Source organism: Tachyglossus aculeatus, chromosome 12 (assembly GCF_015852505.1).
Source record: "Tachyglossus aculeatus isolate mTacAcu1 chromosome 12, mTacAcu1.pri, whole genome shotgun sequence".
In the NCBI taxonomy this organism is placed as follows: Eukaryota; Metazoa; Chordata; class Mammalia; order Monotremata; family Tachyglossidae; genus Tachyglossus; species Tachyglossus aculeatus.
The window spans coordinates 8,436,562-8,454,460 of record NC_052077.1 but is presented as its reverse complement, the minus strand read 5'-3'; the positions used below and the strand labels follow the sequence as shown (position 1 = coordinate 8,454,460).

The 17,899-nt window shown below is 39.9% G+C and overlaps 1 protein-coding gene across 2 annotated transcripts in view; it reads right to left on the bottom strand.

Moving 5' to 3' along the window:
- Positions 1 to 9,195: 9,195 nt before the first annotated feature.
- Positions 9,196 to 17,899, bottom strand: part of LARP7 (La ribonucleoprotein 7, transcriptional regulator) — a 28,569-nt gene continuing 19,865 nt past the window's right edge. Inside the window, exons 9-13 of one of the 2 annotated variants that reach the window (XM_038755315.1) lie at positions 17,487 to 17,644; positions 16,595 to 16,713; positions 14,483 to 14,642; positions 13,627 to 13,718; positions 9,196 to 9,548 (exon numbers count right to left, since the gene is read on the bottom strand). In XM_038755315.1, coding sequence (XP_038611243.1) covers positions 9,456 to 9,548; positions 13,627 to 13,718; positions 14,483 to 14,642; positions 16,595 to 16,713; positions 17,487 to 17,644 — 622 coding nt within the window. In that variant the 3' untranslated portion in view covers positions 9,196 to 9,455. The remainder of the gene's footprint in view (positions 9,549 to 13,626; positions 13,719 to 14,482; positions 14,643 to 16,594; positions 16,714 to 17,486; positions 17,645 to 17,899) is intronic. The other variant, XM_038755316.1, reaches the window with a different exon arrangement.

Sequence of the window (17,899 nt, the reverse complement as noted above, 5' to 3'; positions counted from 1 at the left end):
AATTGTGTCTGTTACACTGCTATAGAGTACTCTCCCAAGTACTTAGTAGGGTGCTCTGCACACAGTAAGCGCTCAATACGATTGAATGAATAAATTCTCGGGAAATTACATGGAGATCTCTCATTTGAGCCAATGCCCTTCACCTTTCCCTAAGCACAACTCAAAGTAGCCAGTCACTCATTCTCCACTCACTCTCCCATTCCTCCCTCCAGAAAAGGTACTTTTATCATTCCTTTATTGGGTACTTAGCCACCCTATCTTCATTATGATGGGAAGCGCATAACTCTGGGCTATTAACAGAGAAGATAAGATCAGCATTGGGTAAGAGATAAACACATTCTCTGACTTCTCAATGTTGGGAATTTGTGGGACAAGAGGAGAAAAGGGTGGAATAGGTTTTTCTTAGTTCTCATCAGAGCACTCAGGTGGGAAGACATAAACAAAGCACTATAACATTCAGGGGTCTCACAGGAGATAACTGCTTTTACTTTAATGCATTCTAGGAAGCATATCAAATTTGTCCAGTATAAAAGTCAATATATTGCGTGACAGTGAAGATTAGAGGAATTCTAGATCTTTTTACAACTTCGAACATTTTTTAAAAATGGTGTTTGTTAAGTGCTATGTACCAGTCACTGTACTAAGCACTGGGGTAGATACAAGCTAATAGGTCCTCTTGTCTCCCAGGTCCTTGCTCTATCCACTAGGCCACTCTGTTTCCACAAGGCGGACAGGCTTAGTAGAAATCCTGAAAAGCAGTAGTACGTTTTAATGTAATGAGTACAGAACTGGGAGTCAGGAAACCTGGGTTTTAATCCCAGCTCTGCCATTTGCCTATGTGACCATGGGCAAGAAACTAAACTTCTTGGTGCCTTAGCTTCTTCATCTATAAAATGGTTAAATCAATCAATCAATCAATCAATCAATCGTATTTGAGCGCTTACTATGTGCAGAGCACTGTACTAAGCGCTTAGGAAGTACAAATTGGCATCACATAGAGACAGTCCCTACCCAACAGTGGGCTCACAGTCTAAAAGGGGGAGACAGAGAACAGAACCAAACATACCAACAAAATAAAATAAGTAGGATAGAAATGTACAAGTAAAATAAATAAATAAATAAATAAATAGAGTAATAAATATGTACAACCATATATACATATATACAGGTGCTGTGGGGAAGGGAAGGAGGTAAGACGGGGGGATGGAGAGGGGGACGAGGGGGAGAGGAAAGAAGGGGCTCAGTCTGGGAAGGCCTCCTGGAGGAGGTGAGCTCTCAGCAGGGCCTTGAAGGGAGGAAGAGAGCTAGCTTGGCGGATGGGCAGAGGGAGGGCATTCCAGGCCCGGGGGATGACGTGGGCCGGGGGTCGATGGCGGGACAGGCGAGAGCGAGGTACGGTGAGAAGATTAGCGGCGGAGGAGCGGGGGGTGCGGGCTGGGCTGGAGAAGGAGAGAAGGGAGGTGAGGTAGGAGGGGGCGAGGTGATGGACAGCCTTGAAGCCCAGGGTGAGGAGTTTCTGCCTGATGCGCAGATTGATCGGTAGCCATTGGAGGTTTTTGAGGAGGGGAGTAATATGTCCAGAGCGTTTCTGGACGAAGATAATCCGGGCAGCAGCATGAAGTATGGATTGAAGTGGAGAGAGGCAGGAGGATGGGAGATCAGAGAGAAGGCTGGTGCAGTAGTCCAGACGGGATAGGATGAGAGCTTGAATGAGCAGGGTAGCGGTTTGGATGGAGAGGAAAGGGCGGATCTTGGCAATGTTAAAAACCCGCTGCCCTTCCCCCTTAGACTGTGAGTCCCATTTCATTCATTCCTTCAGTCAGTCACATTTATTGAGCACTAACTGTGTTCACAGCACTGTACTAAGCTTTCGGGAGATTACAATACAATAATAATAATAATAATAATGGCATTTGTTAAGCCCTTACTATGTGCAAAGCACTGTTCTAAGCGCCGGGGGGATACAAGGTAATCCGGTTGTCTCACGTGGGGTTCACAGTCTTCATCCCCATTTTACAGACGAGGGAACTGAGGCACAGAGAAGTGAAGTGACTTGCCCAAAGTCACACGGCTGACAAGCGCTCAATAAATATGGTTCAATGAATGAATGAAAAGTGGCAGAGTCGGGATTAGGACCCAGGACCTCTGCTTGATGCTGAGTAAATGCTTAACAGATACCATAAAAAACTTCCCCCCTTCTCCTCTTTGAATTAACTAGACCTAATCTTCAATGTCCTTTTGAAATCCCACCTCCTCCAGGAGGCTTTCCTTGATATTCACTGTTCTTCTCCCCAAGCCACAGCCTCCCTACTGCTACCCTGGCACTTCTGTACTAATCAAAAGTATTTACTGAGCACATGAAAAGTACAATAGCACTCCAGCACTTATGTGCTCAAAATCAAACAACACTTTTGTTCGTATGAATTTACACATCTACTTTTCAAGCGCTTACTCACATTTATCTTTCCGTTCCCTTTTTCCTCTAAATTATTTTTAATAATTATTAGTCTAAATTATTTTGTGTGTCTCCTCTGATTAATTGGAAGCTCTCAGAGTGCAGGGATCCTTTCTTTCATCTCTACTGGTTACTCCCCCAAGTGCTTAGTATAGTACAGTACTTCACTTCTCTGTGCCTCAGTTACCTCTTCTATAAAATGGGGATTTAAGATGGTGAGTCCCATGTGAGTCCCAGGGACTATGTCCTACCTGATTATTTTGCATCTACCCCAGACTTAGAACAGTGCCTGGCATATAGTAAGTGCTTAATAAATACCATTAAAAAAAGGACTCTGCACACAGTACGTGCTCAAAAAATACTACTGTCTTTCCCAAATTAAGTTTTTAGGAAGCAGAGAGGTAGGAGATGATTATTTCAGTAGAGAAGTGGACTCAATATCCAAGGAAAAGGGAAAAAGAGGAGGAGACCCTGAGGTGATAATATGGAAGAGGAAGGAGCTCCTTTTTGTTATGTTTGCATGTATAGTTGAACTTCTAAATGGGTAGAAGTAGCCTCATTTATCTCCACAACAAGCCAATCCTCATTTATCTCCAGCATACCTCTAAGAAGCAGGAAGGGAACAGTTATTACTATTCTTTTTTCAAATGGAGAATCAGACCAGGAAAGGCTAAGTGACTCCCATTTAAGGTTACACTGAGTTGGCAGCAAGGCCTTTTAGCAACAAGTTCAGGTTCAGACCAGATTCAGGAAGGTTCAGGCAGCCAGGACAGGTGTGGCTCAAAAAGAGGGAAAGAATGAGGATGGTGTCTGCTGCCATTGTGTAGAGAGGTCAAATTCTTTATGGCTTTCAGATTATTTTTTTTAATTTTAGCTTCCAAGTACCCCCAGTTAATCAGAAAATGCATTTTCCTTTTTCCCCATGTGGCCCTGAACTACACTAAGATCAGAGCACCTGGAATCAGGACCCAAGGAAGATTATTTTTGGGGTGGGGCGGTGGGGAGGGAGAGATGATCGGGAAGGTGTTCTCATATTTGGAACAGAGCCCAGGTCCTGTTAGCCAGAGAATGGGGTGACAGCAGTACCACTTATCCCTGACCACAGAAAAGCAGCATGGCCTAGTGGATAGATTGTGGGATCGTGGGCTTGGGTGTCAAAAGATGTGGGTTCTAATCCCGGCTCTGCCACTTGTCTGCTGTGTGACCTTGGGCAAGTCACTTAACTTCTCTGTGCCTCAGTTACCTCTTCTGTAAAGCAGCATGGCCTAGTGGATAGATTGTGGGATCGTGGGCTTGGGTGTCAAAAGATGTGGGTTCTAATCCCGGCTCTGCCACTTGTCTGCTGTGTGACCTTGGGCAAGTCACTTAACTTCTCTGTGCCTCAGTTACCTCGTCTGTAAAATGGGGATTAAAAGTGTGAGACCCACGTGGGGCAATCTAATTGCCCTGTATCTACCCCAGCGCTTAGAACAGTAGTTGGCAGATAGTAAACACTTAACAAATACCCTAATTATTATTATTATTATGAATGAATAATACAACAGAGTTGGTAGATTACTCTATATTTTATTTGTACATATTTATTCTATTTATTTTATTTTGTTAATATGTTTTGTTTTGTTCTCTGTCTCCCCCTTCTAGACTGTGAGCCCACTGTTGGGTAAGGACTGTCTCTATATGTTGCCAACTTGTACTTCCCAAGCGCTTAGTACAGTGCTCTGCACACAGTAAGCGCTCAATAAATACGAATGAATGAATGAATTCCCTGCCCAAGCCACAAGCTATGTCTTTCCCTTCCTCCTCCTCCTCCTTTCTTTCCTTCTCTTTCCCTTCCTCCTCCTCCTTTCTTTCCTTCTCTTTCCCTTCCTCCTGCTTTCCTTTCTCCTCCCTCCCTCCCACCTCCCTCCTTCCAGGGTGGATGAGCTCACCCACTATCAACATGCCGAAACAATAGGATAAGCGCTGCCAGCAAAAGCTAACTGGCAGACAGTGCTTGCGGTGGGATGGGCCTCAACCCCAGCTCCACACCGGATCTGTCCTGTTGAAACTGGCCAATTCCCATAACAATTCAATAATGCGGAATGTATGGTGTTGGTTTAAAATGAACCTCCAAGGCACACGTTTCTACAAAATAAAAATGTTTTGTTATCAAATTTATGGCTCATCAGAAAAAAAACCACACAAGATTCCAATGTAGTTGGCAAAAAGTCTGAATGGCCAAAATTATAACTGAGCCGCCACCTCCTGGCTACGTTTAGTTGCTAATTTTTTGAAGTTGAAATTTCCCAATCCTACTGGAATGCCTAATCCACTCGAAACTGTTCATTAGCATTTGTAAAGCCTAAAAAAAAATGATTTACCAAATGCTAATTACGCTGATAGCAACTTGCAGCTAATAGATTCAGGGGTTCATCATCATCATCAATCGTATTTACTGAGCACTTACTATGTGCAGAGCACTGGACTAAGCGCTTGGGAAGTACAAATTGGCAACATAATAGAGACAGTCCCTACCCAACAGTGGGCTCACAGTCTAAAAGGGGGGAGACAGAGAACAAAACCAAACATACTAACAAAATAAAATAAATAGAATAGATATATGTACAAGTAAAATAAATAGAGTAATAAATATGTACAAACATATATACATATATACAGGTGCTGTGGGGAAGGGAAGGAGGTAAGATGGGGGGGATGGAGAGGGGTTTGGGTTTTGGAAAAAAAAATACTCTAAAATACACTGAGTTTCTTACAATAATAATGTATCAGACGCTACAGTGAGATTACAGGGACATTCCCCTCTTGACTAGATTCACTATGCTAGAGCACCTAACTAGCACATCGCATAACTAAAGAAGCATTGTGGCTTCCCCATTGTCCCTTCCCCACAGCACCTGTATATATGTATGTATGTTTGTACATATTTATTACTCTATTTATTTATCTTGTACATATCTATTGTATTTATTTTATTTTGTTAGTGTGTTTGGTTTTGTTCTCTGTCTCCCCCTCCTAGACTGTGAGCCCACTGTTGGTAGGGACTGTCTCTATGTGTTGCCGACTTGTACTTCCCAAGCGCTTAGTACAGTGCTCTGCACACAGTAAGTGCTCAATAAATACGATTGATTGATTGATTGATTGATTGATTGTGGCTTAGTGGAAAGAGCCCGGGCTTGGGAGTCAGAGGACATGGGTTCTAATCCCCACTCTGCCACTTGTCTGTTGTGTGACCACGGGCAAATCACTTAACTTCTCTGTGCCTCAGCTCATCTGTAAAATGGGGATTAAAAGTGTGAGCCCCATGTGGGACAATCTGATTACCTTGTATCTACCCCAGCTCTTAGAACAGTATTTGGTACATAGTAAGGGTGTAACAAATACTATCATCATTATTATTATTATAACTAGGACCTTCTGCAGCTGTCCTTAATCACACTTTATCCTATGTCATTACACAAAGGCTGACTAAAATCCTCTTACATGAAACAGAAAAGTCTTCATTGGTCTAGGAATATATATTAAGCTGCTCTCATAACACTGTATATTCATTCATTCATTCATTCAATTCATTCAATTATATTTATTGAGGACTTCTTGTGTGCAGAGCACTGTACTAAGCACTACATGTGTTAGATGCCATGACGTGGAATTAGTTAAAAATGTGGGAATTAAACTACAGAAGAGACATAACTGGGACAAGAGAACATTTAAATAAGATTGAAAAAGTTGAATCCTTTGAACTTTGAAAAAGTTAAATGACACTTAAAGAGCTAATCACTTCCCATAAAAGGTACAATTTTAATCCAACTTTTCATATGTACATTTTGCTTATGTATCAATCAATTCAAATACTAAGGGGCTAATTATCCTGGTAGTAATAATAGCATTGAGCACTTGCTGAGCACTGAATCTAAGTTAGCTCTTTTGGAGGGCTGCTGCTATTTAGCAGCTTTTGCAAAAGGTTTAATTGCAAAGAAAGTTAGTATTATTAGTATTAATCAAGCAAGCATATTTACTGAGCACCTACTGTGATGAATGAATGAAATACACTCTTACTTAGTCTTCAGGGTTCAGGGCATGACATCGAACTCCAGTTTTTCTTTTCTTTTGGTTAGTACTGCGGGAAAAGATAGAGATGCTTACTTTTCAGGAAGTGTTAAAATTTTGTACTTTAATAGGATGTGTCAAAGTGTAATATAAAATATCTTTATAAGGAACTCCATTATAACAAAATTTCCAACAACCAAGTAATTTTTTTATGGCATTTGTTAAGCTCTTACTATGCTTCTATTCTCAGTGCTGGGGGAGATACAAGTTAATCAGATAGGACACAGTCCCTGTCTCACATGGGGCTCACAGTCTAAGTAGAAATTCAAATTTAATTGAAAACCTTAAGATGCCTAATGCAAAGAGCTAGCATCTAAATTCCTCCATTTGTCCCATTAGTCATTCTACTTCTTTCCAAAGAGCTCATCCCAACGGATTCAATAATAACTGTGATATTTGTTAAGCGCCTTCTACGTGCCAGGTACTGTACTAAGCGCTGGGGTGGATACAAGGAAATCGGGTTAGACACAGTCCCTGTCTCACTCTCACGTGGGGCTCGCAGTCCCAATCCTCATTTTACAGATCAATCGTATTTATTGAGCGCTTACTGTGTGCAGAGCACTGTACTAAGCGCTTGGGAAGTACAAGTTGGCAACATTTAGAGACAGTCCCTACCCAACAGTGGGCTCACAGTCTAAAAGGGGGAGACAGAGAACAAAACCAAAAAACAAGTAAAATAGAGTAATAAATATGTACAAACAAATATACATATATACAGGTGCTGTGGGGAAGGGAAGGAGGTAAGATGGGGTACAGGAGGTACAGATGAGGTAACTGAGACGCAGAAGTGAAGTGACTTCAGACAATGGCAGAGCCGGCATTAGAACCCATGTCTTTCTGACTTCCATCCCCTATGGCACGCTGCTACTCGGTGATACAGAATCATTTCACTCATTATACAGATGAGGAAACCCAGGCTCCTAAATCTCATCCTACAGTAACTGAATCACTTGATCTCCTTGTTATTTCTTTTCATAAGCAGTTCACGCTGATGAGATTTTTCCCTTCCAAATGCACCCTTAGTTGCTTCAGGAATATGCAGGCGGCGCAACTGTATCCAGAACAATCCGCTTTTTCAATGACTCTGTTGATAAGATCAATACAGCAGCTTGGCTCAGTGGAAAGAGCACGGGCTTTGGAGTCGGAGGTCATGGGTTCCAATCCCGGCTCAACCAATTGCCAGCTGTGTGACTTTGGACAAGTCACTTCACTTCTCTGGGCCTCGGTTACCTCATCTGTAAAATGGGGATTAAGACGGTGAGCCCCCCCGTGGGAAAACCTGATCACCTTGTAACCTCCTCAGCACTTAGAATAGTGCTTTGCACATGGTAAGTGCCATCATTGTTATTATTACTACAGTGGATCCCAGTAAAAACCAAGAATGGTCAGAAATCACTTATTAGCTGGTTGGAAATGTGGTGACAACACTGGACACTAACTTACCACTGTTAAATCTGCATTTGGCCTTCACCTCATTACACCGATTAATGTACTAATGTCCCCCATACAAAGTCTCATGTGAGGGGGTTGGAGGTCAACCCAGGACAGACAGCCTGCCCCGTGTCTGTGTCAGACAGCCAGGAAAAAGGGAATATCTGCTGGGGTTATGCCATCAGTGGTGAAGGCTTAGGGACAATTTACAACTTCCCCTGTAGTGGATGGACTCAACTGGAATGCTGAAAATAGCTAACGTTGCAGGCAAAAGCCAAAATGGCTACAGAGGCCTCTTCCCTGGCAATTGGCATCTGGTCTTTGCAACTACTGTCAGTGGGTCAATAGTACTTAATGAGTGCTTACTGGGTGCAGAGTACTATACAAAGCACTTGGGAGAGTATAACAGTAAACAGACACGCTACCTGCCTATGCAGGAGTTACTTTGTATCCTGTATGTGCCCTTTGCAAGCTACCTCAGCCCATGTGATATAAATTGAGGATACTTCCTTTAGAAAAGAATCACCCCCCTCAATTAACAAAGGGAACACAAAAAGGTTAAATGAAACCTCTCACTCCTCCAATACCTGCAATTATTTATCAGTCTATTCACAAATTCCCATTCCTCATTAAAATACCTTTAAAAGCAGTTGCCCATGTTCAGGAAATGGACAGGAGAATGTCCAGGGAGAAAAGAAGCAAAATGGAAGAGCCTGAATGCCCATTTGCTTTGTCAGCCCATCCCACCCTGAGGCTGGTGCCATTTGGGGCTGGGGGAGGGAAGCCTGTTGTGATCAATCAATCAATCAATCAATCGTATTTATTGAGCGCTTACTGTGTGCAGAGCACTGTACTAAGCGCTTGGGAAGTACAAGTTGGCAACATATAGAGACAGTCCCTACCCAACAGTGGGCTCACAGTCTAAAAGACTGTGATCCCCAGGGACCCTGCTTATAACCACAACCCCCTGCCTGGCCTGGCTAGATTTGGCTTGCAGAAATAAAAGGAACAAGACACAGTAAAAACTGCTGTTTCACTCATGCAGACTTGAGAATTTCTAGGCAAATATTGCCTCTAACCATACAACCTGTAAGAGCTACTAGAGGAGGCAGCCTATTATTTTATAAAATTGTGAGGAACAAATTTAATAATTTAAAACATCACAATCCCCAATCATTTCTAAAGCGCTTTAAAGAGAAATGTTGCTGTTGATTGAAACTCTTTTTATTAGGTAATTTGCAATTCTGTAAATCGATTTACATCAAATAGAAAAATTCAACAGAGGAAACCTAAGTAAAAAACATGAAATATGCTGTTTCAATGAAAGCTTTATCTACATGCTCAGGAACCGTAACATTTTCTTCTATTATAAATGAACTTCAGAACAAAATTCTTGCGTTCTGCGGCACCGTGCTGCAAAAGGATTTCAGAGGAAGGAAAAAATCCTTCTTGCAGAACAAAACTAGAATCTTGCTGGTCCATGCTCTGAGAAGCGAATATGTTTACTTGCTTGTTGAGTCTTTTCCAGTCTAATCTTCTCAGCTTTGGTGATCAACTACAGAGAAAGCAGATATTAGAGTAGATGTGAAAGGGAAACATTATACAATGCAAGTGCACATTGTAGAGTAATTCCAAATATTTAATATGTGATGATATATAAAAAAGAAGAGGAAAAAGAACAAGAATTAAACCCAGGGTGGTTCCCATGCTGAGAGCCAAACTAAAAAAAAAACAAAACAGTCTAGTAAAGAGTTACATTCAAAGAGAAGCAGAATGGCCTACTGGAGAAAGCATGAGCCCGGGAGTCAGAAGACCTGGGTTCAATTCCCAGCTCTACCAGAGGTCTGCTCTGTGACCTTCGGCAAGTCGCTTAACTTCTCTGTGCCTCAGCTTCCTCAACTGTAAAATGGAGATAACTGTTCTCTGACATAATTGAACTGTGGGCCCCATGTGGGACAGGGACTGTGACCAATCTAATCAACGTGTACCTTCCCTAGTGCTTAAACAGTGTTTGACACATAGAAATACCATAAAAAAAGGAATTATCCAAACACAAGCATTTTACCCACCGCATTGCCAAGCTGCAGGGGCAATTGGAATGGAAGACAGTGATCAAAAAAAACATGTCTTCTCTCTGCTCATCAAGTGTCTTAGACATACTTTACTTAAAATATTAGTCAGTGAAGATAGTCAATAGGGATCTCAAAGTGAGGAACTTACCAGCCAACATCAAGGTTCAGTAAGGGCTCAAGTGGCGCATGAATCTGCTATGAATTTACATAAATTAGACGAGCTACAGCCCTAACATCAATGAATTCTATCTAATGGATACTGGTTTTACCCAATTAGTTAGATTTAACCCTTCTAAGAAAGAACTTCTCTTTTCGATCTTGGCAATTCCAAATGCTGGAAGATTGTATGGCAATTAAAACCACCAAAAATGTCTTGAAATATTATTTTTAATCACTATTACTCAAACTGATACATGATATCCTAGTTAGAGAAGCAGCATGGGCTTGTACATATTCTATTTATTTTATTTTGTTAATATGCTTTGTTGTGTTCTCTGTCTCCCCCTTCTAGACTGTGAGCCCACTGTTGGGTAGAGACCGTTTCTATATGTTGCCAACTTGGACTTCCCAAGTGCTTAGTACAGTGCTCTGCACACAGTAAGCACTCAATAAATACGATTGAATGAATGAATGAAAGGTCATGGGTTCTAATCCCCGCTCCGCCACGTGCCTGCTGTGTGACCTTGAGCAAGTCACTTCACTTCTCTGTGCCTCATCTATAAAATGGGGATTGAAACTGTGAAGCCCACATAGGACAGGGACAGTGTCCAAATTGATTTGTTTGTATCCACTGTATCCATCCCAGGGCTTAGTATAGTGCCTGGCACATAGCAAGTGCTTAAATACTAGCATTATTATTATTAGCTGTGGTCTAATAAGACATATATGTATGAAGAAGTCCTAGCCTGTCCTATTATTAATTGTCCAAATGTCAAAAACAAAATGCATCATACAGGAAGCTCTACTCAGTGTCATCCACTGTCAGAGTTTCATTACCAATTCCCAATTTTTTGTCCCAGTTGTACCTCTACTTCGAATTGGCTCCCATTTCTGTTACCAAGATTTTATAATTTTGCATTTCCAAGCCTCTCTCATTTTTTTAAAAACTAGATTTCTATTCCCTGTGGTCTACAATTCCCTCCAATTAATTTGGTATAAAAATGCAATTAACATTAGCTTTCAGTGAAGTTGCTAATTCCCCATAAGGTCTAAGGATGCCTCAAATGCATCACTCATTTTTACTATTTTCCCTTACAGATTTTGGGGGCAATTTTCAATTTTGGGTTAGCTTAAATCAAGTGGAACTACAACACACTGAACCGACTTTTGCCTATGTTTTTAATGAATTTCAAAAGCTATTTGCCTCCTTTCCTTTCCCCGTGGAGGAGGGAAAAGGAGACAGCAAAAGGGTGGAGTAGTCTTAAATAAATTGTTGGCACCAAGCTTTTGGCACTTTGAACAATCCTTCCTCGGGATTTTCTGAATATCAATGTCATTAAAATTGACAGACTTAACAAATCCTCATGAAATTAGAGCAAAATTGGATAGGCAGTGATTTATCTGCTTTCCCACCCCTTCTCAATCAATCAACGATATTTAATATTGTATTGTACTAAGCAGTAAGGGAGAATACAATAGACTTGGTATACACAGCCCCTTGTCCTCCAAAAATTTGCAGTCTAGGGAGGCAGAGGGGAGAAAAGGCAGAACAAACATGTGAGACTACTGGGGTTGCCCAGAACCAGTTCTGCCATACTGCCTTTTCTCCCGAAATGCAAGTGTGACATCATCTTCTCAGTTATTATTTTGTGAATCCTACAGTTGAAGACTGAGGACTAACCTGATAATATGAAATTGGTGTACGGTACAGCTAGAGAGCTATTTATATAATATGCCCCCAGATTCCTGGCTAATGAATGACTTTCAACTCTTGGCATTAACTTAAATCTCTGGATCTGTCTTCCACACTCCTGTGTTCTACTCATATTTTCTGTTTGTGAATGATCAAATTGAAATGACCTTAGATTTGCAAATAGAAGGAGAGATTAAACAACAGTCTTTGGACTCTGCTTAACCATTCCTGGATTAACTATGTTAGCATTTAAATGGTCTCTACTAGGCTTTGAAATTAACACCTCACTGGGCTGAAAGGGCATCCTTGAGGGAAAAAAGGAGTGAGGGTTCCCTCTTTGCTTAGGCTGTCTCCATTCACGGAAACAACAGAACTGATTATCAGTGGTTCCATTCAACACTAAAAATCAGCAGGAAGACCTAAAGAAAAACTTCCTTACCGCCTTAAGGGGCTCAAGAACGGCCAAGGCTAAATTAGGGTGGCTGGTTTCCAAGTTCAAAAATTGAAACTGAAAGAACTAAAAGTCATCTAAAAGATTGCAGTGGGCAGAGACAAAATGCTTAAAGTAGCAAGAATGATTTCTCACATTCCAACAGAAAGCACGAGCATGAGTGGCCAAAGCTCAACTCTTACACCTCCAAGTTGACTCAAGGTTTGGTCTTTTTTTGCTTTTTATAACCCCAAATTCTATTAACTTAGGAAAAGTCATTGATGTTCTACTTTCTCTCCCATTCAAGGATCCAGACAATCTACAATGGTTGCTTTTAACAACCTTCCAGAGTTAAGGGCAAAGGAATGTATAGAACACATGATCTGTATGTCCTTTGCAAGTCTCTTCATTCTCCAGAAGAAGCTACTCTGACTTCAGTTTCAGAACAAGAGAACAGAACAGTTTAAGAACAGAAAAGAACAAGAGACTGAATTATGTTTCCCCAGAATGGGGAAACACTGTGAAGATTTTTGTTGCAATTCCAAGAAACTTGAAAACTTTTTTTTTTCAAAGCATCTTCTGACGGGTTCATTATGCATTTTTGTATGTAAGAAGTACATTTTCTAAACAGCACGAGTTGAATCCCAATTTTTAACAGTTCCTAGATTTGCAAATCTTCCAATGGATCTGTACCAATAACAAAATATTTCAGCAACTACTATTTAATGAAGTTTTTTCCCTCTCAAATCACATATATTATATCAATTAAAAATATAGCATTTATGTCATATGTATTTATAATGTAATTACATTTTGTTGTCCAAAAATAAATTTAAAGTTTGGGCTTTTAGGATCAAAAGGGCAAGAAACCTACAAATTTCAAGGAAAAGGAATGTCACTTTAAGGAGTGTGGTACATCAGATTCTCAATCTTATCTATGAAGTCTCTATCTTTTGCAATTGAAACATTAACCAAATACAAGTTTCTCATTCAGTGAAGAATTGTGAACTCAGGGACCTCAAAATTCAGGAACTAAAGGGGAAGTATATGAACCTGGGTTTTGGGGAGAAGAATCGTTTCATATACTCTGCAAAATATTCCTGAGAAAGAGGGCATGTTTCCCCGGGCGTCTGGAGAGTTGGGCATAGGTGAATTATTTTTAAATGACTAAGTACTGGAGAATTCAGGAAAATTACGAAATTCTTCCTCTAGGCAGAACACCCTACTTTCAAAACGATTTTAGTCATACAAATGGCTTCCTGATTTGAACTCTATTTACCTTTTCTGTGCCCCGTTTCTTTTCTCGAGGTTGATTAAGTTTAGCTTGTCTGTCTACCAAAATCTTCTGCCAGTACCTCTGTTCGTGGTCACCTTTAAAGCAAGAAAAAAAGGAATAAGTAAAAACATTCTAAATACAAAAGTCTTCTTGGTTCTCAGGTGAAAGGGACATCAGTTCATTTTCCTTCACCAAATTTAAGAGGATCACAGACTATAAACGGCATTCTAATTTCCATAAAGAAAATGAGAACAAAATCGAGAAAGCAACACCTTCAAAAGAAAAAATGACAGCTGAAAAATAAAACTACTTCGAAGTATTGGTTTGACTCCAGTGGTAACCATAAAAATTACAATGATTACTATGATGCCATCTGTCCCAAGAAAGACAAATCTTATTTCTGTGAGCCATTATGTCCAAATCTGTTTTTTTAAATCGTAATTTTAGCAGAATTCAGCACTCAAGGCTGGAGACAATTTGCTAGGTGAAGAGTATTGTGCTGGCACAACTAAAAAGTCTGAGGCAGAAGTATATGCACATGTACACATCTACCATAATACACAATAAAAACTGGAAAACTTTAAGTTAGAAGGGAGAATAGAATTGTGTGAGAAAGGACTGTACAAGGCATAAAAAGGCAACGATAACGTCCCTTGGTATTGGATGGCTTGATATTGAAATTCCTTAAAGATTATAACCAATGTGCTCTTACAAATAGAGAATGTCAAAATATTATTTCCAAAATCACAAAATGACACACAGTATGTGTTTCTCCATAACATCAGTTCTTTTTTCATTATGGTGTAACAAATGAGCCACCATTCCACGCATGTTTTTTTAAGGCATCTAAAAATCTTACCAGAAAGGACTTCGAATTTCCAGTTGTGCTTTTTCTGAATTTCTGTACATGCCTTCATTATTGCTTGTGCATCTTCGGGAGTTTTATATCTGACATGACACTCTGTATCTCCTTCCAGCATATCAACATAAACCACATTAGAAATCACTGCCAGAGTATCCTGGATTATAGTTTTCCAGAAAGGAAATAGGATGAAGTTAGTTGCGTAAAAAAAAATGAGTCATTCCCACCCTCTGACAAGTCACATAGCCATGAGTTTTAAAAATTGTTTGAAGGGTAACTTTTTGGGAGTGTAAAGTTTGAACACTGATTTTTAGAAAGGAATGGGAGATCCAAGCTTCTCTAATGTCTTGAAACCTAGGGCTATATATCCTTAAGTGTTTTCCCAAGCAACTGACTCTTTCATAATCTCCTACTCTGAAATGTCACTTGCTAAACTTCGGAATATGTAAGTGTTTTTAGGGTAAAAAACGGGGCACATCCCTAAATGATCTCTGCCAGACAGATGACTGCAGGGGCAGGATCAACCTTGCACTGAAATGATTTACCTGTAAGGCCTGCTGTGAGGGGAAATTAACTGGATCCCCATTCCTAATCAATTTCATTCACAGCAGGCCCTAGAAGCAAGACGACTTTATGCAGGAATGTGATAGTCGGTCTTAATTCTCCAGCACCCATCCAGGGAAAAAAAAAAGGGGGGTGGGGGTTGGACAGAGAGAAATACTCTCAAGCCATCCACTAATTTACTTTCCCCGACTAGGGTTAGATTCATAAATATTAACATGAATCATGATTACATAAAGGAAACAACATTTTTATAAAATATAGAACAGAAGGAAGACCTGCAGAGCTCTTGAGAAAAGTCGGCCTGGGAACTGAGATTTTTAAAAGCAACAACTTTCCTCCAAACGCTAAATGCACAAGGTATCATATAGTAGATAAAGTTAAATAATTGATCTGTCAGATTCCTAACGTGTTAAAGTTAGTTGCAAAATATTCATTATATTATCAGGCTAATCAAATGACAAATCACTCTGGTACTTGATTTGGCCGTGGGCCAGTCACTTCCTACCCACTTTGTGCCTCAATTTTAATTACCTACAGGCCTCTTTAACCTGGGTACTCAATCTGAATTGCTGTATAGAAGGTGGCAGAAGAAAAACTACAGAACAGACTACACAACTAATGCACTGTATTTGCTATAAAAAATACCAATAACTCAATTTTTGCCAGTCCAGGAGCCTAAACTGCAGTTACCCCTTCCTCTCTTCCACTTTAGTTTTACTCACCGACCACAATGAATGACTCTTTACACTCACAAAGATCCCCAAGGCCCTTTCCCATCCCTCCATCTCAACTTTTAAGACCACTCCTCCAAATTCTGAAACATTTCAAGGTCCTATGCTGAGCCACAGGACAGTCTATTTAGGGAAGCTGAAAAAGCCCACTTTCGTTTCATTTGATTACTACTAAATGACACTAGAGCAAATTACAAAAATCTTGCTAAACCTTGGGGACTTTTTGGTGAGCTGAAACTTGCAGGACATAATATACCCCCTTCAAAAATGTTCTGGATGAAACTCTCCATGTAGTGTGCTTCTTTTAATGTATTTTGACTGTTCATACCATATTCAATTACACAAAGAATGCTTCCAGTCTCCAACCAAATAAAAACACGAAAAACCCAAACACAATTCTGATGAAGTTTTTGAAAACAGAAGTTTTAAATATTTTCCTGGGTAATTTTTGGCCCCATAATGGCCTTCCTTATGCCCACAGGTAAGATTTCTCTAAGCTCGGTATGTAATTACCCCCAAATTCTACAGGTGACTAATCCTTAATAGAGCCATAACCTTGACCTAAAACTTCCCAAGAAATCTGTTCTCTCTATAGAAGCTACAGTGACTTTTAAAAATAAAAATCTCGGTATGACTTTGTTTTAGTGAATGCTTTCTTAATAGCTACTATGGTCATTGAAAACTTGCATTACGATGACCACCAGAGCAGAGATTTCAATTTAATTTGCTTAAATCTACTCCACATTCAAAACATTTTCACAGGCTAAAACTGCTACAAGAGGATAACAACCCTAAGGGCTCAAAGCATTCTTACCCTGATGTGTTTCCTGCCTGGTAGGGGCTCAATGCTAATGATCTTCACAATCACTCCACTCACAAACTGTGGTCCCATTGAGTTAACCTTTTCAGGGGGGCAAGTCTTTTCACCTTCTGCTGTTAATTTGAAGAGGAAAAGAGCAGAATGAAATTTCCCATGTAACAATTTGGCAAAAAGATGGAGCACTTCAAAAGTAGTGGTAACAGTAATATTAAGACTTCGGATAGTGGTTGAAATAATTCTCACAAAAAATAAGAATAGAGCTTGAGTAATATAAAATTTACAACTCTAGCTTCTGAACGAAAAAAAGGCAATCTCAATTATGACCTGCTGTTAAAAAGCAAATTTAAGCCGATTCCCCAACAGTGATAAGCTTTCGAAAACCTATATATCAAATTTAGAGCAACCAAAACAAAACTTGGGTTATAAGTGGGGAAAAAAAACCCTCAAAGAAAAAAGTGGCCATTGAATAAATGTCAAAAATAATGCATCTCTTAACGGGTGAAGGATAAAGCCTTTGGATAGTACACAGGAGTTCACACGTATTTTACTACTGATAAAAGTGGAAAATAACATTTCATTCATTTCACTCCATTTGCTAACCAGTGTACATTCATGCATACATCCCAACAAGGACAGCACAATGTTAATGAATGAAAGTGCTTGATAACTAGTAGTCATGAATTAAAACAATGACTTCTGCAAAGTTGTGACAGTCTAAGGAACATAAACTGGCACTACATCGTATGCAAGCACAAAGGACAGAAAAATTTCAGCATCAAAACTGAATGAATGCAAATTTGGGTTCCTAACCAATTCACCAAGAAAAATACCGATTAGAGAATTTTTTTTAGACTTATGAATCGATTCTTTGCTATTGATGATCTACCTTTGCTTGTTTTAATTTCAGACTTCTCTGATTCACAAGAATCAATCTCCATTTCACCCACAGTCTTGGATTTGATTTGGGATATTGTCTTCTTTAAAGAAGCCATGCTGGCTTTTTGCAGAGCCAAATACTCTTGCTTCAAGGCCATCCATTCACTTCTGCAAGGAAAAATAAAGAAACAGTCGTAAATAAAGATTACCAGCCGTACTTAATTACTAACAAAAGCATTTGAAATTACAGCCACAGAGTTTTGTAAATAGAAACTAACGTTTCCCTTGTTTTCATGCATGTGCATGAAGTCATTCTGTTTGCAACAACTGGAACAAATGTAACCTCCCCATGGGAGGGTTCTCGTATAAATCTTCTTAAAAAACTTTTAATTTTAAGTGCTTTTCATTTCTAAGATTTTGCCA